The sequence below is a fragment of the Varroa destructor genome, unplaced genomic scaffold (genome assembly GCF_002443255.2).
Source record: "Varroa destructor unplaced genomic scaffold, Vdes_3.0 BEIS01000003.1, whole genome shotgun sequence".
NCBI lineage: Eukaryota > Metazoa > Arthropoda > Arachnida > Mesostigmata > Varroidae > Varroa > Varroa destructor.
In genome coordinates, this window is record NW_019211456.1 from 55,233,363 (window position 1) to 55,258,969 (window position 25,607).

Here is a 25,607-nt window from a genome sequence, read left to right on the forward strand (position 1 = left end):
TATATATATATAATATGTACTATAGGATCTTATTCAAAGGTTACCTTTACCTAGGTGAATAGTTGCAACTTCATTCTATGTTTAAGTCTCAAATTGACGGTGTCCGGTTAGATTCTGTTATAGATCTACAGGTTGAGAACGTGAAAGCGAATCCGTCTTCTTGGGCTGATTTTGTGACTTTATTATAGTAGCCTTGTAAGTTTTTACCAGATTAAGGTCTATTTGACTCTGCTTTCTTTTCTGCCATTATATCTTAAGAGTGCACTCTGGTGAGCATTATAACGACGGCGTCCTATAAATACTGTTCTATAAGCCATGTCCGCTTTCATTGCTGCTACCCTTTGACCTGACAGTAGCTTAACCTGTTTTTCTTGTCCTTGCTTAGCGCCATTCCTCTCAATATAGGACAGACATACAGGGAAATAGGCTCTACCACAAACGCCATTACGTACCTTGTACGGCTTATTTGTTTAAATCATTATCCGCTATAAGTTCTTGGTCGCCCGGATCGCCGTAGTAAACATGTCGAGACTTACAGGTACCGGCTCAAGCTCTATCATTTTGTGCATCCTTCTTTTCTGTCAGTTGGACAGCCTTGTTTTTTACCAGAACGACCTCCAGATATTGGCGCTTCACCATGTGCCAATTTGCTCTCTGGTATCATGTGCTTTGTCTATCGGATTAGTTTCTGTCTTTGCTGTCACTAACACCGCTATATAATCCGAGTAGGCTATGCATTCCATTCTTGCAACGTCCAGCCAGCACGTCGTCATATGTCAAGTTCCAATCCTACAGCTGAACCTTGCGAAATCTCAGCAAAGCTTGCAGCCTAACCCAGGCCTGCAGAGGGTGACCCCTTAGCATCCAGCTTTGGCACTACCTACTGCCCACTTATATCGACCGTTAAGTTGTTGCTACTATTGGTTAAAATAAAAACTAAAATTAGGTACCTAGCGCGTGTGTAAAACGTGATAGGCGTTCGACAAGTCAAATCAAACACCGGTATGTTTAAGAGCACAGTTCAAATGTGCATAAAATTTTCGTACGAACTTTTCAAAACACTTTTCAAGTGCGAAGCTCATAATGAAATCAGAAGTTCTTTTTCCTTTACATGCCCTAATGCAGACCCAAAGCTGTATTGTCTGTATGACCTTATTAGCATCTGTTAACTTGAATAGGGCGTAGACAAAGGCGTGGTTCGCACGACTGTAGAAAAGTGCCACGCAGCTTGCTTGATGAGTACGAGCAAGAGACCCAAAGCACTTTTTAATTTCGCACTTCTGAATCAGACAGAACGTGCTTTAGAGAATATCTCTGCAGAGAAAATGAGAGCTCAGGCCAGGATTTAGCAGCATTGCCATGCAGATGCGTGCATGACAGACAAAAAACGATACCAGATTTTTACGGATGCGTTCTGACTGATTCCTTTGGCGGATCCCTGGTGCGCGTGTTGCCTGAGCTTACGCTGGACTAGTCCGTTGTCTGAATGACTGAGATATGATCCTTTAGCATCCACGATGTCTGTAAAGAGGCCCATCTTTTTTCGATCAAGTGTCGTTAAAAGTCGTACTACAAATACCGATTGATGGGTCCAACGAGTGCCTGAAGAACTGAAGTTGATGTCAATTACGACGAAGTTGATTGACTGATGATATACTAACAATGCATGTTCAGGCTACGCGTCTCCTCTATAGCTAATAGCTTTTGCGTTGCCCGAGTATCTGTTGAGTGATCCAGAACTGAGTGAAGTTTGTAACCTCTACCAAATTGCTGAGAATATTTTTCCTGGAATATATTTCTGTAATAAACAAGGTTTTGGGATCCTCATTTGGATTGTCGTACGAGTCTTGGATCGGACTTCCGGGAAACGATATATTCTTAACTAAACATAATTATACTTTGCACATTGCCCACCCAACTCCATTAAAACGTAAAATTTAAGTTATATAGATTTTGTACTGGTGGCTGCTAAAGCCTCAGCCAGGCCGGCGTCATTTAAGTTAATTGGTGCGTTCGAATCTGAGCATTCAAAACCTAAAAAGACAAATTCATGTACTCAACTTAAGATATTTGAAAATTAGAAGCTCAACAAAAGGTGAGAAATGTTACGTGTGTGTACGGAAAAAACACATGCAAAAGATGCGTGGCCACGAGATCGGACGTACGCACCTCAATGCTCGCTCAGTAGTAATCTAAGAATTTCGAAAATGAGAAGCTGTGATCCCCTTTTAGTCGGGGACTCACTCATAAAATATTCAATAGCCTTTGTTGATTAAGTTCTGAGTTGATTAGGTCCCTAAAGGGTATCTTTGCATTGTAGACTGATACTAGAAACGGAGTTTATAGAGCGTCATCATAGCGTTTCTATTTAGTTATTAAACATCCGTACTATATACTAGTTTTTAATATACATTTACATCCATAGTAACCAAAGATATTATATCCATTCGTATTTATATATACATATATAAATCTAGTATCAGAGAAAATAATCCATTATTACAAAGCAACACACGTTCTTGCTAAGCTATCATATTCTTCGCTATTCCATCTCCCTGGTTACACACAAATCTAATAACACCATAAACGTGTTTAACTATTTGTACGGTTCATCATATTTGTCCTTTAATATTGCTACGGGCATAGGCTAATATAGCGACGCTATGTATGCCTTTCCATTGCATGCAGTTTATATTACCACACTCATAGAAACATATTTACAAATGCTTAGCGATCTTTTTAATTTTAGGCTCCCCCTTTTTCTCTTTGCCGAATATTCATATTCTAAGTAGTCTCTCGATGATGATTTTTGTGATCTTCATGGCACATTCTCAATTTTTAAAAGTCCATTGAAACATACATAGAATTATTAGGATCTCACATCTTTTCTCAAAAAGAAATCTTAAAAAAATCATCAAAACATAATTTGGTAGATTGTGGATAATACTGATGCAAAAAGATGTTTATGAAATGAAACCGAAAAGTTTGATATGCGTGCTTCAAATGATGCAGCGATGACCTAGCGATTTAATTTAGCGGAAACGACTGTTGCAGAAAAATTCACATTTACATAATTACGATCGAAAATTAGCTAGATAGGCAGAAAAATCTTAAGAAAGATTGATATTAACCTTAAAAAAAATGTGTAAAACTATATTTATTTAAAATTAAGGCGCCTCTTCAATAATGTGGATTTCGAAAAAATCTTTTTGGTTGTTGAAACAATTGGCCACATAGAAAAACCTCGAAAGGAGCTTGTTGAATTATTTAGATGTTAGCTGGAAATGGCCCGTAGCTAGAGCATCTTTTACCTGATTGATTGAAATGACTGCGACCCTTATCAGCCTTTACGTAGATTTGCACGTATTACTAAGCACATTCTTATCATAAATCTACAATTAAGACCGGCTATGCTATATCCTTTGAAAATTATGATTGTCCTCTGTGTGTTCTATCTAGCTATTGTCCGTAGATACTCGCTATATGATCTGCAGTGCAGTAATAAAATATAATATAATATTATATTATATTACTGCATGCATGGCTGATCCGTTACTTCTCACGACGTGCAACAGTGGGTCGTTTAAGCAAAGATCAACTACTGTTCAAATTTTTCGTGCTCGGCAAACCCCCCACCGAGACGAAAAGCGTTATTTCTTGCATAAAATGGATAATAGATTTTGTTGTGACTTTCATGCGGCTTCTGAAAAATGTGAGGCAGACCAAAAGGTCTTCGATAAGGTTTATATCTAAAGGTTTTAAAAATTTACCGAAGCGGTTTTTATACATAAATTAACTGCCGTTTTGCATAGAAGGTTAAATGGCAATGCGGTAGTTCAGACATGCTCTAATTACTAGTCTTCTTAAGGCTTTTTACGTTTTCGCACTCTTTGATTGCTTAAGCTCTTGCAATTTGGGACTTATTATTCCAAAAGTAAATTCCCTTGGCTTTTTTTGTATGTAGCGAATTTACATCTACCAATATGGCTTGATGCACAGTTACTAGTAAAAAGCTATTTGCAAATTAAAATAAAAATCTTCAAAACGACTAAAGCTGTAATCACAGCGAATAGGGGTTTTATTGAATTAACCCGACCGTCAGAAATGACACTTTTAGCACATGCAAAAAAATCGTTGAAGTATTTGCTTTTATTTAAATACAGTCATAGAAACAAAGCATAAGAAAAAGTCTTATTTTAAACACGCCATCGTACAAACAGCCAAGATTCAAATAGGCACACCCTGAATTTCTAATTATTCACTACAACTTACGTTTAACAAGAATCAATATTTTCTACGTCAATTAGGTAGATTTCATCCTTAGGTTAGAGCTATTTACACTCGAGTCATTTCGTATTTCAATGAACTTATCGTTTCGCAGTTGTAATAGTTGCGCACTTCGGATAACTACTACATTGAGCTCTTGTGGATAAAATTTTAGGTTTTCTAAATTAATATTTCTCTGATTTCAATAATTATACATTGTATGTATACATCTCAAGCCAGATATACTTGGGGTAATATTGATACCTCGTTTGCCCATTTGCTAAATAAGCGCTGCGCATTAAGCGGCGAAGCTAATGAAAACAACTACCCTAAAGCTTTCAAATACATAAATACTCTATATTGAAAACTAAAAGATAATATCACGTATTTCGAAGATTTTTTTGATGTTTTAATTCCTGTTTTACTTATTTACAAAAGTTTTGCTAAAAAAAAAATTTCAAGCTACAAAAAAAGCAAACTTTTTCAGCAGAGTTTAATATCAGATTCTAGCGGCCGGAACTGCGCTAACCACAGTTGCTGTATGGTATTTGTGTTGAATGAGTTACCGATAAGGAGATCGGCATAGTACGTAACGGCAGCTACATTTCCTTGAGAAAGCTCAATTCCTAGCGCAACATAAAAACAGGTACGTCGTCCGGAAATTCGTTTTCCAACACGCTTCAATGTTCTTAAATCCCTTTGGCCGTTGTTGCGTTACAAGGAAAAATGTTTGACCTTTATTTTTTTTCGGCTACTATTGGAGAACCAGCTTAGCACAAATCTTCAACTGTATAGATCAAGGCCCAAATTAGATGTACTTAATTGCATAAAAAGGTGCCTTTTATCACAAACAAAAAACAGCATCAACCACTTCTATAAAGATAAACAGAAGCATTAAATATCACAAATTCAATAAATAAATCAATAATAAAACAAAAAAACTCACAAATAAAAAGGTAAAAGTTATATCTTTGCCAGCTGTTAAATGTTTCAACTACTTTCGAGTGCGTTTTCAATAATTTTTTGTTATTGTTTATCTGCAAGTTTTTCTTATCCTCTGTATGTTTTTCGCTTTTTCAGGGGCGCAACGATTTTAATCTGAGTTTAGGATAATCACTGCAATCAGGGGGCTTAAAATATTGCTCAGTCACGATAATAACTTTAAAAGGAGTTCTTTTCAAAGACGAATTGTTATCTTTCACGACGGGGTTGATGTGATGAATACTAGTTGTAGCACCAGGGCAACCAGTAACGGCATTCTAACTTTGACGGCTTCGGCCTTGGCTGTGCCCTTTAAGTTCATCGGCAGAGTCCAGTAGCCTATGGCTCGATGTTCCGCCCAACTTGTTCAGTGTCCTTTGCTTTTATGCCGACAAAAGCTTGAAACGGGGACGCGGTTTAAGTTGAAACTCAAAGACATGATTGAGTCGACGGCTTAGCTTTGCGGCACACTCGTTGCCTATATATAAGCACACGATATACAATGCGCTCCTAACATTGAAATTATAGCGACATCGGAGTGAGTTGTGAATGTCATGAGAGCAAGCGCTAGAGACTAATGCAAAGTACTTCGTGCTTCCTGTAATGCATCACGAAGCCAGGACAGTAGAGGCCAATAGACAGGAAACAGCGCCCAAGAGAAACACGTTGCTGTATTTTAGTACAGCAGTGTGTGCGTCTCCGAGTACTCTGCTTCAGTACATGGAGAAGTGAGCACGCCCATTTGCTCGCGACAGAAGGGAGACAATCCACAAACCCGTGCAGCGGCACTATTCATATAGAGACTAGGTCCCTTATTGCTCGATAACAACACTAGGCTCAGATCCGACACAAAGCCATACAAAAGCGCGTGTAGATGTTGTGATGGGAGAGAATTTCAAGTAGAGTGATGCATGATGTGGGATCAACTACGAATTGTTGAACCCACTAGATTGCAACGATGTGTAGGAAACGCCCGCTAGTGTCAGCAGCTTAATATATATAGATATACTTTACATCTCAATCATGTTTTTAGGTTTTACCATTCGACTGACGTTCTCTAATTCCTTTACAAAATATTTTCAGGTATTATATAAAACGACAAAGCAATTAGTTCCGCTACAACAAACAGGTAACAATATTATGTGCATTTTTTCTTGTTTAAAACCTACTCTACTTCGTTCTGGTAGCGTTGACACTGCCACCAGCTGCCTTCGTTAGCAGAACCTGCCTATGACGAATCAGCATCACTTTTCGACATTTTAGTTACACATAAGGCTAGAATATGCTATATCTATGCTCATATTGCTTTAACTATACCATCTAAGCTATGGTATGACTCTGAGGAAGATTATGGGAGAAAAAGTGACTATATCTTTGGAATACCTTTATATTTGGTGGTACAAGGTATTACAATTGTATAAAATATTTATACAGGATGAGCTCATTTACTTCAGTACGTTCAAAAGGACGGAGACGTTTTAGACTTCATATACAAAAATGTACGTATCAGTACTTTACTACATCACCCATTAATACGGCACTGTTTACTGTGCGTACTTAATAAACAAATACGATTAAAACCATTTTGGCGACTTTATATGCGTGTGTATGTGTGCGTGAGACAAATGGTACAATTGCTAGTCGTCTCATGTCTCAGAGACTACCACGTTTGTAAATTCAAGAAGTTTGATGCACACTAGCTTGCTTTTGTTCTTAGCTCCTTGTTCAGTTCAAGTTATCCTATATATTCCATGTTCCTATTGTCTGGTACAAAATTACCAAAGAGGCTTCAATAGTGCTGCTATTTCAGATGCTTAATGAGAAAACAGTCATTCAAGAAAATAGTAAAGCGGATAGGGAAGATATGTGTATGAGATTGTCGCAGACTTGTGAATGGTTTTGCCGGGACGAAACAGGATGATCTTTTTGAACACTTACCGAGCACGTAGAACTCGATTTTTTGCTTCTTGGGGACGCCGAATGTCATCTCAGGCCCAAAAGTTCAGAGGTGGAGCAGTAAATCCGCGTAGTATCCTTTCGCATGGCACTCGCCGACAAATTACAAACCAGGATTAGACCACTTTTTACGAAATACTATTTTCTTAATTTTACAAACAGATTCTTCTTGGTAGGATTCGTTGATTGCAGTCTAGACGCGCGTTACTTTTTTACATTTACTTTCAAAATCATTGGTAAATTCAGTTGGGATCGATAATTATACATTAAAGAAAATTTGTCGAATTTATTGCCAGGTTAAAACTTCTTCATTAACCTAAGGTACGGGTCGATTTTGGGTCCAGAATAAACATCTCTGGTGTTCATTTCTGCATTCAGTTGTTTCATCTCCAAGTGTTTCATGGCCAAAGAATAAATTCGCTCACTTACTGACGTGGAAAGACTTGCTCGTTTTGTTTCGCCCGCCCGCAAAAGCTGGTGGTCAATTTTTAGGCCATTTTCTGAAAAAAAAGTATATGCGTGTTTGTCGCTCCGACACCTTTGGAATAATTATTATCTAAAAAAAAATTATCAGAAAAATATTCGCAACTTTATATTGCATACACATATGCGACAGTTTCTTCTTTCTTTTCTTTTTAAAGCTACATTTGATACAATTGGTCTTAACAAAAGATAAACTTTTTCCCAAAATACCTCCCTCTCTGGTGAGAGCTACATCATCATATCATCATAATATACAGGACTGCTGCCTTTATGTGTTACCCAAAGTATTACGAGTATGGTGATGCCCGCGGCAGTTAACGCTTGCGCCTAGGTTCAAGTTGTCCGCTCTGACACCCACAAAATTAGCAAAATTCATCACCTACATTATGTTAAATATTCTGACAGCTCATTTGAGCGATGTATATTACGTATTGTATTTGCGTATATACATAGATAACCAACGAGATACATTCAATAAGTTTAAGGAAATTAAGCGGACAGAGACATTTATGGCATGTTTGTTGACATATCATCTGTCGAACCGATTTCAGACGCCGTAATATTACTCGTAGCTCGCTAGCATTCGTATCTCCCATGCCGAGAAATTGCCGAGATTAGTTAACACGGCTATATACGAAACTATGTTTAGTATATGACGGTTGAGGCCGTGTTGTTGCGTAGTGTCACATAAAAGATGGCTCTTCTGTTAACGATACACGCACATTTACTACGGACAAGCTTCCTAGAACGTCCTATTCGGCTAACGAACTATTTGGCCACTCGATTACTACTTCGATCCTAGCTGTTTAGCCTAATTTGAAGTCACAGCTTGCCTTGTTATAACCTTAAACCAGCTGTTTTCACCGCTATCAGCTATAGCATTAGTCCCAGTTTCCATCAAAATAACTTCGTCGTCCTAAAACACTGAAAATGGTCCTGTTAACAACCAGCCCTTCATCTCATTAAGTGTTGTCTATCTTACGGCTGACGTATATTGCAATGATAGTATTAATTTTCGGCAACACCTAAGTGTAATTCGCTAAGCAGTCTTAAATATTCTTTGACAGTGGTAACCGTAATGACGATCCTTAACTTCACATCTGCGAACTTCGAACACCGTTTTTGTTTCGCTGTGAGTTTTGAACCTGGACACTTCACAGCCTCAATATTCTACCAATTTGTAGATGAAAATGAAGAGACGAATCGTTTTCTATAGCTACAGATGCCAAAGCCGTAGATCGCGGTTTGCATGTGTAACAAAGTACCTCTTAACTAAACATAAAAATGCTCGATATTATGGTGTCACGTGCCTACCTTTGTCCGCACGTACTAACAGATACTGGCTTCTCACCTAAAAGTTGCGCCTTTCATCATATTTTGTTTGGATGCCCCATTGTAAACAAATTAGCAAATTATTTCTTTCTTTGCTTCGCACGCTTACCTGTATAAGGTCTCTTAGAGGTAACTTCTCGTAACGTTGATGTCCAAGGATATCCTACAAGATATCGCAACAAGTTGGCAAAAGAGTAGACCCAAACGACCCCTTGATATTGTTGAAGAAGAAGTCAGTTCTTGGTTTCAGTTCCTCTGGTTATATTAGTTTAGCCCTCTCATGTTTTTAACTTAACAGTTCAGGTCAGATTGCTTTTTCCGGAAACACAATTTGTAAACATTATGGTTGAAGATGTTTTAGATTTCGGGACTGGTTTTTTCGAAGGCGCGGACCGGTCCCTCGGTGGCTACGTCCACACTTGAGATATCAGCGATTCAGCGATTTTCGCCTCGCGAAAAGCCTTTTATTCTTTAAGGTCTATTTCGCCAGCTTAGCTTTATTAAACGTTAGCTTTCTTTCAAATGACTTATGAGGTCTTACCAACCGCCCACACAGCGACCAGGCGTACGCCAACACCTTAGCATTGCTTCTGAGCAAAGCGACAAAATAAATGTTTTGTCCTTAACTGACAGAAATAAGGGTATGCTCTAAAATACAAAAATTTAGTTTTCAAAAAATATGTGCGCTTGTCAGCGAAAAATCTTTGCGTGTAGCAAAGTACACAAAAAACATCTAAGTTACGGTGATAAATAAATCGAGATGTGTATCTTTTATAAAAACAATTATAGTTGATACAAGAAGAAAAAGGAATCAAATTTTTTGTTAACAGGCCACAGTAGATAGCAAAAATAAGCGTGAGCAATCGCGTCGGGCTGTCAGCATAACATTTGCTAGATAATGAACCCGTTTGTGGCTTTGAGACACTGTTTAAATGTGAACGGAACTAGTCCGACCGAAGCGCAAATCACGATATACAATAATTTCGGTCAGATCAGGATTGACAAAAAAAACAATTGGTTCTAAGCTGCAAATCTCTGGACCTGCAGATCTGAAGTATAGGGCTGGCAAGAAAGTTTTCGCGTTCTTAAAAATACTTTTACCATTATTCCCCATTTGTTGTTTACTTCTGATGTATCGGTAGAAGGCACTTTTCCTACTCTGTCAGCGTGCTGTAACGGTGTAGTGTTATGCGTGCTATCTCGACTTGAAAAAAATTTTCAATGATGAATGTTCCAGATCGAAAAAAAGTATATCTTTGACACCTCCTATATTGTGCCTTTCGTCGAGTTCAAAATACACCTCATTACAATACAAGTATACAAATACAAGACAGCCCCAGACATTTGCCTTTTCTACGATAACGACGGTGTCGCAGAAGTTGTTTGCCAACGGCGCCCAAAACCTAGAGAATGCCCTTTGCTTTTGTCGGTTATCTGAGTTTGGCGACAAGCATATGGAGGCACTTTTGAAAAAAGATAGCTAACATATATTTAGAAAATTGGCTGAAAAGATAAGCTACAGTCACAAGATCGTCGTTCATCACCTTAATTTCCTTGAAGCTACACAGAAGTTTAAAGCTTGAATACCCCATAAACTAACCGAATGTAATAAGGGATCGCGGCTTAACGTTGCATCTCAACATTTGCCCGGTATTGTCATGCGTCATGCGGGTCGCTTGTTGCAAGGAATTGTCACTCCTGATGAGAAGTGGTGTCCGTACGTTAACATGGGTTAGGGATAAGAATGAGTGGCTCCAGGAAAGGGGCCAAAACTCAAGGTAAACTAGCTCTTCATAAAAGAAATATTATGCTTTACGTTTGGTGAAATTCTGAAGATCTAATTTATTAGAAATCGTTTTCTTCGAAGTAATCAGAACTTAAAATTTGATTGGAAAAAAAAACTTTTCAAAAGGAAATCCACTATATTCTAATGAAACGGCATAGATTGTATCGTCGAAGAATTGGAGAAAACCATCAACAATGACAGGGAGTACATAACATAAAACTTTACATGTGACAGGAATAAAAAAATGTGTTATTTCCTACTCAGAAAAAATACTGGGATTTTCTTGTCATTTTAAAGAAAAGAATGCGTCAACCTTCATATTCTTGTCTTCACAGAAAAAGTAACAACGCCACTGCTAGTGCTCCTGTAAACTCCTAAAGAAAATCTTTTCTAGGCACATTCTACTAGAATTATTTGAGGATTATTTAAATGCCCATGTTTCAACCATAGAAGCAATAAAAACATGCGCTCCCATAATTCAAATATTTGTAGAAGGAGGTTCATAAAAGGTACACACGTACAATCTAGCTAGATCGAACGCTATAGGCTTGATTTGTACGATACGGAGATGCATCGAAATACTGTCATCTTGCCAACATGATCGTTCTTGGCATACATATGCCTTTAAATTTTTTATTGTCTCGGGTAGAAAAACCTTAGAAGACATTTAGCCGAAAGTCGTACCATTGTTTTGAATGCCTCTAAGATATCTACTGTGAGAAATCTACTGCACTGACTTCTAAGCTCCAATAATATGCCTTATCCTGTAAATGAATATTTCTTTACTACTGGTCTAATTGTCATATATTATTAATTAGAATTTCTATTTATAAGTGTTCCAGAAGGTCGGTTATATTTGCTATGCCCTTACTATCTTTCAAAGCACGATTCAAAACACCCAAAAGGAGGACAGATTATAGGTAATTTTTCTAATGGGGTTTTGCACAATGTTCTCATTTTGTTAGCATTGATAAGTCCGTACAGTGTTCTTTAATATTTCTTTTTTCTTTAAATCGACCTGCTGGGAGCATATGTGCTTTATATTTGGCCCATTCAGTCCGATCGCATCCTTGTATAAATAATACCTCTTGTAAAAACTCAGTAATACACTGACAGCGTATATTCGTTTGTGTGTTCGCTGCGGGAATTCTGCCCCAACCAATTCTCCACCAGAGGTGTTAAAGGTCGCCTTAATGAGATGTGGTAATGGGGTTTGTGCGTTAGGGATCCTGCAGTTGACAGCCGTGCTCTGATTCAGGTCCTGACTTGAGAAGTCAGCCATGTGGAAAGAAGAAGGTTTAACATTGAAAGCAGTAGGTACGCTTGCTTCCTAGCACAACCGTTTCCTCCGTGAACCAACCGATAATCCAACTCACATACTTTGCATGTAAAAGATTTTCCTTGAAGACATGTAATAAAGGTTCTTTGGATAATGCTTGAATGTTAGTGTCAAAAGCAATAAATGATTCGGCTACTTTACTGCTTTAACTGTTTTTCATATTTATATTGCATTATTATGCTGAAGCAGATTTTTTTAGACTTTATAACTTGCTAGTAGCAATACGTAAAGACCGGTCGTGATTAACATGATTGGATACGCGATAAAATTTGAATTTGAAATATCATCAAATATATCGCCTATATATACCCAAAAGCTAGATGATTCTACCTTAAGAAATATTAAAATATGGCTTCTTAAGTCGCATTTATTTTGCTGTTTAAGCATCTGTGTTAACCTATAACATTTTGCAACTATGCCCAAAGCTACCGCGAGTGTACGATACCCAAAATAGAATATCAGATAGACATAGTAATAAGACTAAACTAAAGTAGGCACCTGCTAGAAAGATAACTTGTGTCTAGTGCGTCCTGGTTAAGTATCGATTCTAAAAAAAAAAGTCCCATGGACAGGCCTTCAGCCTATGCCTTGTGCGTCCATTACACAGGAAACTAATAACAGCTGCATGTTAACTTAACGTATTGCTTATATATAACTTAGCTATATTGCGTTTTAGCAATATAGCTTTGAAGCACGTCACTCTGATTTGTAATATGTGCCAGTAAAATGACGTTGATGATATTATCAACACCATTTTGACGTTGACGGCCAAGAAATAAGCTGTCTAGTGGCTTCCAGCGTCCATATTTGAAAAAATTCCCTTGTTGCTGTTGTTATAAAGTCAACAACTGTTGGGTACACTTCCGTATTCTCGTTTGGCTTGCATCCAGTAATTCGACTGCCACTGCCACTTACCCACCTTATTTGCGAGAGTAAGTAAAATATACCAAATAAGGACCAATGAAGGAATTTACCTACATATACACATGTTTCATACAATAATTATCAATGCACCATTACTAACAGCATTATTGTTACTACAAGTATATAACAATAATATAAAAGCTACAATCGACTGATGCAGATGAGCAAATAAAAAGGCAAACAAAACAAAGCTAGAAGCTTGAATTAAATCAAATTAAATATAAATCTTAAGATATTATGTAGTATTAGATCAATATGTCTAATCATCCTCGACGAAGTTGATTACTTCTAGGAATCTCAACTAGCATTCACTTCTCCAACCGTTTATTCTTTAATCGAAGGATTTGTTAGTGATCAACTGGTGTTTGTTATTCCGGTATAAAGCTAACCGTACTGAGTGAAAATCTGTAACTTAATTTAAATAATAAGACGCTATTGAAACTTAATAGTTAGCGCTAGTACGAACGCTCGCCGTACTCTACAACAAGAAATAGATGTAAATTTAAAATAAGATATTCTGCGGGAACGCTACACATTTAACCGTAAAGTTAGAACAAGAGTACTGCACAACGGATTTTCTTTTGATCGTTATGTAAATTTAAAGATAAACTTTGGATATCATGACAATTCTAGGAACTGAAAAACCATTCATATAATTTGTGTGAAATGAACCTATTAGACCACTCGAAGATGCTTAGTGAATCAAAAACTTCTAGGTTATATTAAGTACCAAAATAGTTGATACATGTCAGACGAAAAATCAATTATTATTTGTATAATAAGACAAGCGCTCTAGGAGCTTTTTAACAACTGTGTGCCTGTAATTTGTGTTGGTACACCTAATCGTTTGATCGATGGCTTTTTTAAGAAAATCGATCGTTAGGCCATGCTACTTATCGCTTTTTTAAACGAGTGAGAACGATCGAAATCATACGGATTTAAGCGGCCTGGAACCGTCGCTCAATCATCACTTTGGCCGTGATTAACTCGAGGCGATGGGATCACGCGTTGTCGATCACCACGCACCCCATAAAAGTGCTTTTGGTATTGAAGGCGTCGGGGGGCAGCACTGACCCTTTCCTTTTTGAGCAATATCTAATGATAGTAGAATGCTCCTAATATCGGTTGTGAGTGTGAATTTAAGCGCAGGTCTACTGCCAGGACTGACATTGAAGTCGCTTTCATTATTGGTTAACGTCACTTTCTTGCCCTATTTTTTTTGGGTATGCCGCGTACATTAACCTATGCTTTGTATAGTAGCAGTATATTCCAGCCGTAGTACCATAGCAATGGTTGCACAGATTGTCTCTAAAGTACACTCGCTACATGCGTTTCCACCTGTCTGAGATTTAGCTGGTTAGGAACCCATCTTTTGCTCTTCTTCTTTTTCATGTACAGCGTTTAAATCTGATAACATTTGCTTCAATTAATTCTATGTTCATTTGATAGAGAGTGCAGTGTCCATGTTCTAACCGTGTCCAAAGTTTATGTGGTTCCACAGCAACACGTTCTTCCATTTGAGATGCTGAGCCGCAGTCACTCGCTTTGCGCTCTTAAACCTTTTAATTCCGTTTTTCAACGATTACGCCAATAACGAACCTTACCGAATATTTGCAACATATCTTCAATGGATTCTAGCAGCGCACTCACCTTCGAGAAACAAAAGCTTAGTAAGCGAATGTTGCTTTTCAGCGTTAAATATTTTTTGCCTTTAAACTCATTATTCTTTGATGACATTCGAACAGCCTATAATTGCAAACAGCCAAAGACTTGATGTTTCACTTCAGGTCCTTCAAATGTCACCTTTTAATGATACTATCCGAGTTAAATGTTATTCTTGTTCTTCGATCCGTTACATAGCACTGGACAGACTAATATAATTTAAACGGAGTACAACATTTTTTAGAAATATAAACAATTCAGCTTCTACAGGCTGTTGAGAAACCTAATCGATTATATTCGGAAGAGCTTCCTGCCTTGTGGTAAGCTATTTGTAACATATAGTATAAAAACGAAGAACTGAATTAGCATAATTCGAAGGGTCTACCGTAAATAATATTAACTAAGGGCCCTGTTCGTATAATAGCCTTTACCCAATGATTTGTGAAGCAATCAGAGTTTCAAAAGCGAAGTGGTAAAAAGTAGGTTGTTCTAAAATCAAATGAAATATAGTCTAACTCCCCTTTCTTATTCAAACATATGGATCAATTGATCTTCGACAGCAAGGACAGCGTGGCAGTAGATTTTTCTGATTTCCATCAAATAACATGTCCGTGCTGAAAAACTCAGTTTTCGAGGTTTCCTTTAATATTTATCATAAAGCGGAATCGAATTCGACACATATGATGATTTTCTAATGTTTTGTGATTAGGCAATCTGAACTGTCTTTATGTCGATATAATTCGTTTGTACTTCCTCAGTTGACTGAGTGCTGACTCGTAAGCTAACTATTTTAAAGAAAGATCTCAATATCATCGTAACCTAACCTAAACGACGTTTTTTTAAAGACGTTTTGTTAATCTAGATGCCATTATTTTACCTGCCTTATGTTACAATTCATTGATATCAACAGAAATCATTTATGGAGTAAGCATTCATTAGTGCAAACTGGATTTAGTAGGTTCACATGGAACGTATAAGTAATATATACATGTCTGAAGACTAATTAAGATGGTTCATAATAGCGAAGGTACTGTTTAGTTATTTTAACCAATCTATAAATGTATATATCATCATGCGGTATCAATGAGTGATGTAAAATACTTATATTTTCGATTCAATATGTTATATTTCAAATTCCTCCATTTGATAAAAGTGCCTTTCTAACGCTAAAAAGCAGCGTTATTGATTTTTACTTATTCGAACAACGTTCTCAACAGAGCAGTCGACACAGTGGTTAACGCTATGCCGGTAACGCCAACTGCTGCCAGGCTTTTAATCTTGTCGCGGAGATAAGACAACCCCAACGGACAGCAAAGGCGATCTGCCTTGGAAACCCATGCGGACACTTCTAACAGTAATTTACGAGTTGAATGACATGAGAGTTAGTACGCGTACAAGAAGACTGAGTAGCCTATATACTCTCCATTGTGCCAAACAAGACCTTTGTCCTTGTCTCATTCAGTAGTACTCGGTGGAAGAACAAAAATACAGTCGATTCAACAGTTTAATAAAATGTGTAATTACAAACGGACCCGACTACAGGCAAATTATGTATTCCGCATGAGTACTCTGTTACCGCGGTCTTCCGGGCATTCGTTGCTGCCTCGTTGACTGAGAAATTAGGTTATCCTTCATATCTTGTGTCATTTGGCACGTTGACTTGCAACCATAATAAAGTTGCGTACTTTAAAGTTTCCTGCCTCTGTTTCGAGTTCGGTATCTCCGCTAGGCATTCCATTAAACAGCTGGCCCCCATTTCGAAACGAGCCGTGTGTTATGCCCGCACTCGAGCCTAGACCACAATGTGTACCTAAGATTAGCAGGCAAATACGTTACCAACTAAGGTATATCAAAGACAAAAAATTTCCCTAGCCTATCTAAATACACTTAGAAAAGATAGTTACATTTCCTCCCATGTGAAATTCCAGAGCTTGCCCATTATGGTTTCGTCACACATGCACGTTGCTTATGCATTGGTGCCCTAGTCTTTCCCTCAGCTTAAAATTTTATTAATCGACCGTACTAAAGAATGCGATGGTAGAGCAATGAGGTCGGTGTCTTTTAATTTGAAAGCAGTTGGAGGTCACGATAGCGGGTGCTCAAACATCTTTATAGATAAGCCGCTCACAGTCCAGGTAACCAAATTTTTGAACACAGGGCAGGTATCAATGCGACTTCGCACTACCTATATAATGATGTATTTGATCTAAAAAAAACGTGTTTGATATCATGATACTGCTTAACTTTATAGTAAGGGACTGTGCGTACTCCGAGTTTGCAAAGCATATTTCCGATGGGACCCTTCGCGCATCACAGACGGCCAACACTCACTAAATATAGTATAAAATGAAGGTTTTCTTCTTGGTGTTCTTTTGCGGAAATCAGACGTCTTTCCAATAACCACACTCACCGATGTTTTTGCATTTTATAGACCAATACGCAGTAATAAAAGATGTGTGAAGTAAGCGTGAAGCAATAAACCCCCTCTTACGTCAACTAACGAGACCATATATATATATATATATATATATATATATATATAATATACAAGTCTAAACACCTTGTTCTTCTGTGTATCCCGTCCTTCATTTTAGCCTTCACATAAAACTATTATTAGCATGCTTTTACTTGGCTATCACTGGCTGTTTTTCCACTGTTTAGGCTTTTCCTTTGGATAATTAGAATATAATCTTTTATTGCATTTCGCTTTACTACTTTCCAAAATTTTTTCAAGGCCAACTGCGTTGCGGAGTTTACCAATTCCCTGAAAACACCGCATCTCACAACGGTCTTACGCATGAATAGAGAATACACTAGTTCTGCACCCTTTTGAGTGCGTTGAGTGTTTTTTTTTTTTTAACTTTAAGGGCCACATTCTTGAACCATGTGTCTCTATAATGGTACTATGCTGATTAAACTTTGTTTTCTGAAGCTAACAACGTGCAAGGTGGTTTTGGGAACATAGACACAATTCTTTTCGTCTAGGCAAAGGCCAGCCGTTTGAAGTTGCAATGCTTAATTGAGGCCAAAATAGGACACAAAGCTCAAAACGTTTATCATCGTCGGGCATAAGAAGTTAAACACAACTTCGCTGTTGTAGTCTAAAGCTAAACGATTTTTGAACCATGAAATACAAAATTGTGTTTCAAAGCAACAGTTTGATGCCCGAATGATTTCAGTGCCTTCTAAATTATTATATTCTCTACTCTATCGGGTAGGGGAAAATTTTATAGTATTCCCTGTCACCATAGAGCAACCCCACTTGCAAAATCGTGCTCACTCGTTGATAAAGCGCACATGTAGATACTGATGTAATTATAGCAATGACATCAGATCGCCTTGATACTGCGTCAATTAAAGACCGCAGTAACTCCCACCTATCAAACCATTACGGCATGTAGTCATAGGTCATCCACATACAACTTATAGACTATGTCCTTGAAAATTGCTTCTTCGCTGTACAGACTAAATATGCGGAACCAAGTGGATCCATGCAAGAGTCTCAGGGAACGTTCTATGAGCGTCTCTCTAGCGAACTATGCTTACCATTGATTTTCACTGTAGGAGGCCATTTCGTAAGCTGGTTATGGCTCCAAGCTAAGGTCTTGAGTCGATTTGAGATTCGTACATATTCAAAGAAGAAAACCTTGTCAATGTTTTAGGAGAAAAGCATATACAATTAAAGTTTTGCTTATCCTTATAAAAATACAAAGTAGTCAAAATTTGGCTTCTAGTGTACCAACTATGTGACTGTAGACTCGCCGTTCCATACCTAATAGTACCTTTTCAAAAATATCATCTGCATGCTTGCATGCTCAAATGTGTTTGAAATATCACAGTTGGGTTATTCGCTTGTCGATTTCCTGTTTGATTCTTTGATGTATCGGAGTTGCCCTGCGTTAAATTATAACCACCGAAAATACATGGCATAAATGTTGCACACTTCATCGACTGCCAGCCGGGAGCTAGAAAGCAATAGCAAATGAAAATATGGTTTCCCAAAGAAAGATGGGGGCCATAATGTTATCCTAAGCACAAGTAAACGCAAGTATGCTAAACGCTGTAAATGAAGGGAATCAGCGATTTTTGGATCGACATGTAAAATAATAATGATAATACACCTGTATTCCAGTCAACCAGTTGTACAAGAACACTCACCAAACATTTTTCTACTCCTGCACCAGCTAGCCTACTTATAATTAACGTTTAATGTGAGGCAAGTTTCTGAAAATATAACTCTATACGTCAATGTTATTTAATGAACAATGGTCAGACACTTTTCTTTCTTGTATATATATATATATATATTTTGATATACATGAAATTTCAAGATTAAAGTAAGCATGAGATCACTATCTGTCGCAATAAAGCGGGTATTGAAGAGATATTGATACGAGAAGATGATATGTAAAGCATGATTCACAGCGATGCTGGCAGCTTTTGCTCGACTTTTAAAGAGGCAGTCTTAGTGGTATATATAATTCGATGATAATAATTATGATCTCCACTACCATGATTCCTTTTATTGACTTCACCTTTTTTGGTTATTCTTTTATATGGGACATACGGGATAGTCTCTGGGGAGTGTATCCACGATACGGCATCAAATATTGAAGTGAAGAGCAATCACAATAGCTAACGGCTAATTTCTCTCAGTAGAATAGGCAGTTAGAACAGCATCAGGATGCTCAATGTTTCCGTGTCATATTCATGTGACAATGCACTCTGAATCAGTTCGTCCACTTCAATAATTTAATCTCCGTAAAACTGAATGAGCGGAATAAAATAAAGACACCGCCATAAAATAAACTGGCTAGTAGTGCAGTGATGAAGTACTAGAACAGAAAATATCCAAAATGTGATTTTATTAAAAAGTTCAAAGCTCGATTACTTTATAATTTTTTGATTAGTTTGAACAATCTTGGTTGTCATATATGTATTAGTGGCAAATCTATCTCCAGTTCATCAATGTACATCACAATATGTACGATTTTATGCCATTACTAAATAGCTTGGAATCATCCTACCACTTGATGATGATAAAACCTTAGTGATACCTTAAATAAGGAATTACTAAAAGTATCTCGTTTTAATGGTATCTTATGTAGCCCTGCCTAATCTTCCTAGCTATATTAAAATCTCTCGTTCATTCTATTCACCATTTTAATAATTATTACTACTACTACTACTACTACTACTACTACGCCGTCATCAAAGCTTAATTGAGTCATCGCCCGAGTATTCTTTACTCTACATGGATTAAAGCTATCTTTGAATTAAAGAACAACGGGATTGTTAAAACGAAAAAATCCTTTGCGACCGTTGGACAGATGTAGAAACTACTTTGCGTTTTATAAAGATGCCTCTATGTTTGCAATATTAACTAGAGCCAATACTACAGTGCATAAAAATACTACAGTACTGTGCTTTTTGTTCCATAGACGGGAATGTTGTTGGTCTTTTGGAAATAGACTACAAAATGAAAGTGGCTAAAGGAAATCTTTACGATACCTCTGGCATCGTGAGCGTTTTCCATGTTCCAACGGATTAAAGAAAGTTTCAATTTAAAAAAATACAAGACACTCCTTGCCACAGGCTAGGTCATTGAGAACAGATCTTAGGAGTTCTGGTAGAGGTTCGCAGCACCTAGGATCGTTAAGCACGCGTACGGTTCTAGGTCGAACATGAGCATTTGCAAAGTATGCAAACGAAGGAGCCAAATTAAAGTCGATTAATATTTGTCTATCTAACGTTGGTCTGGCTAATTACACTTTTGTAACTATGAGGTCGTATATAGACTAAACGAATTATACAGCTAAAGGCATTATTTGCCGAACATGCTCTTTAACTATTTAGCGTTCTATACTACATGTATTCTTAAATATAATTAATCAAACAAATTAACTTTTGCTCATGTTATCCCAACGGAACGTATTGTGAAGGTAGGTCTTAGAACTATTATATATATTTTAGGAAGATCAGTAAATTTGTTGAAGATGTCCTAGCCACACCGAAATTGGGCTTATATGCAAAGAATAACGTCAAAAATAGAATTTATGCATAGCGTCGCTTACATTTTGCCGGTATTGCTTGTCAACTGTGTGTTAAGTGGGTCGAAGAATCGTAAGAGATTCGCGGATGAAGGATCCTGATTCTGAAAAAGACAGCAGACGCGGCATTGAGACTGACTAAGGTTTTTGTGATGCAGAGCGAAGCCATTCAGGTAAAGTAATGCCGCCGAGCGATGGTATCAGCAGGTGTCGAAATGCGAGCTTACTTCAAAGAGTTCCGCGATTTGGCTAAGGAAAGCGACGACAAAAAAGCACAATGAAAGACATCGGCAAAAAATGCCGACTGCTTAATAGATAAGGGAGGACACCAAATTCGCGCGATTGCTGAAAGTGGATCGTAATGCCATGTCTTCGGGCATAGCCCGAATAGCCTTCAACCTCGATCTTTATTCTGTATCGGTGCCTAGCGACTGTTTGCTAGCTACTACCCATTTGTATTAGCACAGAAGCTGCCCAACGACCTCGTCGCCATTGCTATGTATTGACTAACTGCATTGTAATGTGAGTTTTAGGAGCCGCGTAAAGGGCGCCGCCTACATCAGTTTATCATTAGAGGTTGAAGTGTACAGAATATCCGAAAAATTGCTTTGCTTCGTATAAAAATGAGGAACTGTTCGAAATGAAACTATATTAGAGCGTTTTAGGACTGGCATATTTTCATTATATAGAATAAAATGGAATATTTTGACGCGTAGTCGTCACTACTATTTAAGGGAATCTTTTATGCAAGTTGACACAAACAAATCTCTACTAGTGTACATCCCCTTTTCCCTTTCTCTATGCGCAGAAATGCCTGGCTACAAGTACCAACTGATTGTGAATTTTCATTAGAGATTTCTATTTCGAAGCATAGGATGCAAACCGTCTGCAAATGAAGTTTATTACTGTGTTACAGGATTAGTGTTCCGTTATAGCGATCGTCCACCACAACGTATAACAGTACGCGAGAAGAAATTGTTCAATACAAACAATAGTTCATATTTTGTCTAACATCCCTGATACCTATTTATATAGAAAATACGGCTCAGTTCCATTTTGCCGATTGTAACCCATGAATTGACCTTCACCAGACGTTTGTGGGCAGGCAGAATTATACTGCCTCAAAAATTGCTGCGAAATTAAACATGGAATCCCTAATGGTTAATTCAAAAAGGCTATATGCGTTTCCGAAACGTTGACCTTATTATCGACGTGAACTAATGTCTTGCTGGAAGACAGGTTTACTTCATCAGCGGAACCTTTAGTTCCAGCCTAAATTAATGTTTAGTGCTTATTTGTTGTATATCTACAAAGACTTCAATGGATTTCTAATTAACTTCTTTCTTTAAGTTCCCATGCACTTCGAGCCGAGACACGATATATTAAGGAGCTGTTTATAAAGGCATACGCTTGCGTTTCCAGTATTTTTGAGGACATTCCGAATAGCGTACAATAACTTCTTAGACACACGAGCATATTAAACATATCAAAGACTGCTTTTAGAACTGTAGAGTGATTATTCCTTAGGATTATAAGTTATTCAGCGAAAAAATCGGCCGGTTAAAAGCTGGCAAGTACTTTAGATATTGCAACCCCATAAGTAATTTGTAGCTTTTCTTTTTACCTAGGTGAAGGCAGCAATTTAGCTCCTCCAATTACGCAACCTGAGACTCTAATTATTCTTTGCCCAGCAAAGCGCTATTCCCTGATTACTTTTGTATTCTGTCTAATTCGTAAAGTCTCATTAAGGCGGTGGTCCGATATCTTATAGTTAGGCTAGTTAAAAACAGGCCGAGCCCAGCTGTAACATTTTCAATAAGAGAAGGTTTGAACCTTCACGAACAAAAATGGGTGAACGTAAATAAAGGAGTCTAGGAAGCACCCACCGATACCGGATTTCCAAGCATTCCTACTTTATACTAGCTAATGAAGGACTCACAAGCAATGAACTTTATGCAGATACTATAATTGCATTCGTACCAATTCCATGGCTTTAGTAATATGAATTAGAATCTGCACAATCATCAATTTAAGCTTGATACGGTGTCAGGAAACCTAATATCGATTCTCTCCAACACTGATCAGCTTCTACTAGTTGACATATCTTACAATATTATTTTTTGTTATATTATTAGGCTCCTTCTGAAAGGTATATTGGGAAAGATCAGTTGCAGTCGATTACTTATGGTTTCTCGGAAAAGGCGAAATTTTCTATTTAATAATAATTAAATTTGACATATTGCAGACGTAGCAAAAAACACAACACGATACAATAACCATAATTATTAGAAAACGTATTAAGTGCATTTTTTTTTACCCTATTTGCTAAATTCCCATTGTAGTACGCTGTCTAATAAATCTGTACGAAAAATTAATTCTTCTATCGATGCGTATTTAAAAACATTACTGTGACACAGAAATTCTAACGTCTGTAGGTTCGACTTTATCGGGTGACATTTTTTTTACATATATATATATATATGGATTTTTTAGCAATTTTAGATAAAAAGGAAAACTTACATTACTATGACCGACAAGTAGTTCTCAGGGTTTTATTGTGGTCAACTTTTGCCATAATTTTCCCTTAATATTTAATTTAAGCCGTAATGGTTTTGAATTTACGTTCGCTCTTTTCTATTTCATATTTGCTTTTTCTCTACTATTCCAATTTCTCACCGAACGATGGTAAACAGCAACATTGCTAGCAAGTTATATGTAGGTATATACGCATATACACAGTGTATTTCGAATTACTCTAGAAAAAAGGTATTAAGGGAAATTATTAATTGCGAAAACGCGTGCTGTTTATCTGAGATTAACTTACCCACGCAAGAATCTGTCATTGGTATTTACGGATCATATTGACATCGATAACAACAGAAATTTTCGCTCAAAGGAAAATGCTAAAAAGACTATTCAGTGCTTACGACGCATTGAGTATAAAGGTGTTAATGCTTCACACGTTCTGGTGAGAACTGAGCGACTAACAGTAAATATTGGATGCTTCTATTTAGAAAACGACGTGTCAAGCGACGCCAGCCCTATTGTTGATTGGTCTCGGCTTTCACCTTACCAAAGCCGGCAGCCCATTTACCCTCTTAAGCAACGTCTCATAGTCAGAAATGAGAAATCCAACTGGGAGAAGCATGTGGCCGGCCGCATAATTGAGTCGATCCTAATCACTTGCAGTCACTCACCCTCCGAACGACTACTGAGAGTCTTCTCGGCCAATGTACCCCACGACGGTCTCCAACGCCCTCTGTCACTTCAATCGCGCTTATGTTTATCTCTCCTCAATAGAGCCTCCAAACGACGTTCTGCACAAGCCACCTCTGAAATGATTCGCCATGCAAGTGGAACAAGGAGCGTCTATCTGGCTTAGAAGACTGTTCGTGACATGGTACTGGCAGGCGTGCAAATACACTTAACAGGATCACTATCAAAGTAATTTCGGGCTGTGACAAAAGGAGATGATGTGCCCAGTTTCTTGATACGAAACGATTACATTATACGAAACATTGTATGTGAGAAAAATTAAGGAAGTTCAGCAAATGTAAATAAAGATGGAAGTAGGGTCTTTAATATAAAAGCCAGTTTGGTATAGTAAAATTTAATAAAACTGTTCTTTTTTGTATTAATATAATATATTTTTAGACTTGTTGGTAGCGAACAACTTTTTGCATGCCGGGACTCATCAGATCGTTCAGGCGTTAACTTGGCTTGTATTTTTGATAGTACTAGAAGTTCTACTGAGCTGTTTCAAATTCAATTTAATGGATCTGTTTCAAGTATAACATTTATAACATTCTCACTTACATAAACTGCAACCGTACATGGTTGATGTGAACAACAAAAGAGTCGTCAGGCGTTAGTCCGGTGAAAGAGAATTGTTCGTTGCATTGAGCTTTACTCAACTACGCTTTATCGTCTGATCATGAGATATGTAAAACTAATTTCCAGCCCAGCCGAGAGTTTCAGTGAACTTTCTCATATGAATATTATTGGAATAATACGATATGTCATTTATTTTACACACACATACAATTGATCAATACAGCTGTCAGAGATAATTGAATTTTAAGGCTTCTACATAGATTGATCGAACTATACCCTAGACTAGTTTCAATAAAGCCGTCCGTGTTCTGTTGACTGAGAATCCGTAGTGATTTGGATGTAACTCGACACTGTAATTTTTATGAAAAGATTGATTTTTTCTAAATTAATGAATTCTGCTCATGATCATTCAGTCCAACAAGGATCTGACACGGATACCTTGTCTGCCATCTTGTTTTCAACTTACATGCAATAGACCATCTAATACCGACCATTTAGTATAGTGGTTATATGTGATTACGATAGAGAATTGAAGCATCACTCGCGCCGTTTCTGTCACCACAAATCTGTAAGTCTGCTGCCTGCTGCTTGTTGCATGTATACCCCACAGAATGTTCCTCTAATGCGAGATGTTTTATGCACATACAGATGCATGAAAATACAGAGGCAGCTAAGACGGTGGGGATAGATAGGTACGTGGGCGACAAGCAAGGATCTGCTACTGTCACACGTGGTGGTGGCCTCCCGATAGATTGGGGTGAATGTAATACGACACTCGGGAGACACTATCCCCCCCCTCCTCCCGCTCAGCATTGCGAACTTGCCGTAAAGCTCAATACTGCCCCGATAGAAAAAGCGTTACAGCTTTCTCAGGCTGGATAGGTCTCATGTATGATGCGGTTGACGGAATACAAAGAACGGTCACAAACATTGGCATTTGATTCCTAGTGAATAGACACAGAAGTTCATCCTTTGTGGTTTGAAAGCAAACATC

At 37.7% G+C, this 25,607-nt stretch overlaps 1 protein-coding gene across 10 annotated transcripts in view; it reads right to left on the minus strand.

Moving 5' to 3' along the window:
- The window catches only part of LOC111248298 (uncharacterized), a 72,163-nt gene that overhangs the window by 22,094 nt on the left and 24,462 nt on the right, over window positions 1–25,607 (minus strand). For 3 of the 10 annotated variants that reach the window (XM_022800406.2, XM_022800404.2, XM_022800405.2), the window contains exons 1-2: window positions 8,192–8,616; window positions 7,186–7,703 (exon numbers count right to left, since the gene is read on the minus strand). The exons of 1 other annotated variant lie outside the window; for it this stretch is intronic. Coding sequence is in view for 5 of the 9 variants with exons in the window: in XM_086982838.1 (XP_086838964.1) it covers window positions 7,186–7,234 (49 nt within the window). In the remaining 4 variants the exon portion in view is untranslated. Of the gene's footprint in view, window positions 1–7,185; window positions 7,704–8,191; window positions 8,618–20,803; window positions 20,884–25,607 lie in introns of those variants that run through there. 6 more of the 10 variants (XM_086982838.1, XM_022800398.2, XM_086982837.1 and 3 more) reach the window with 6 other exon arrangements.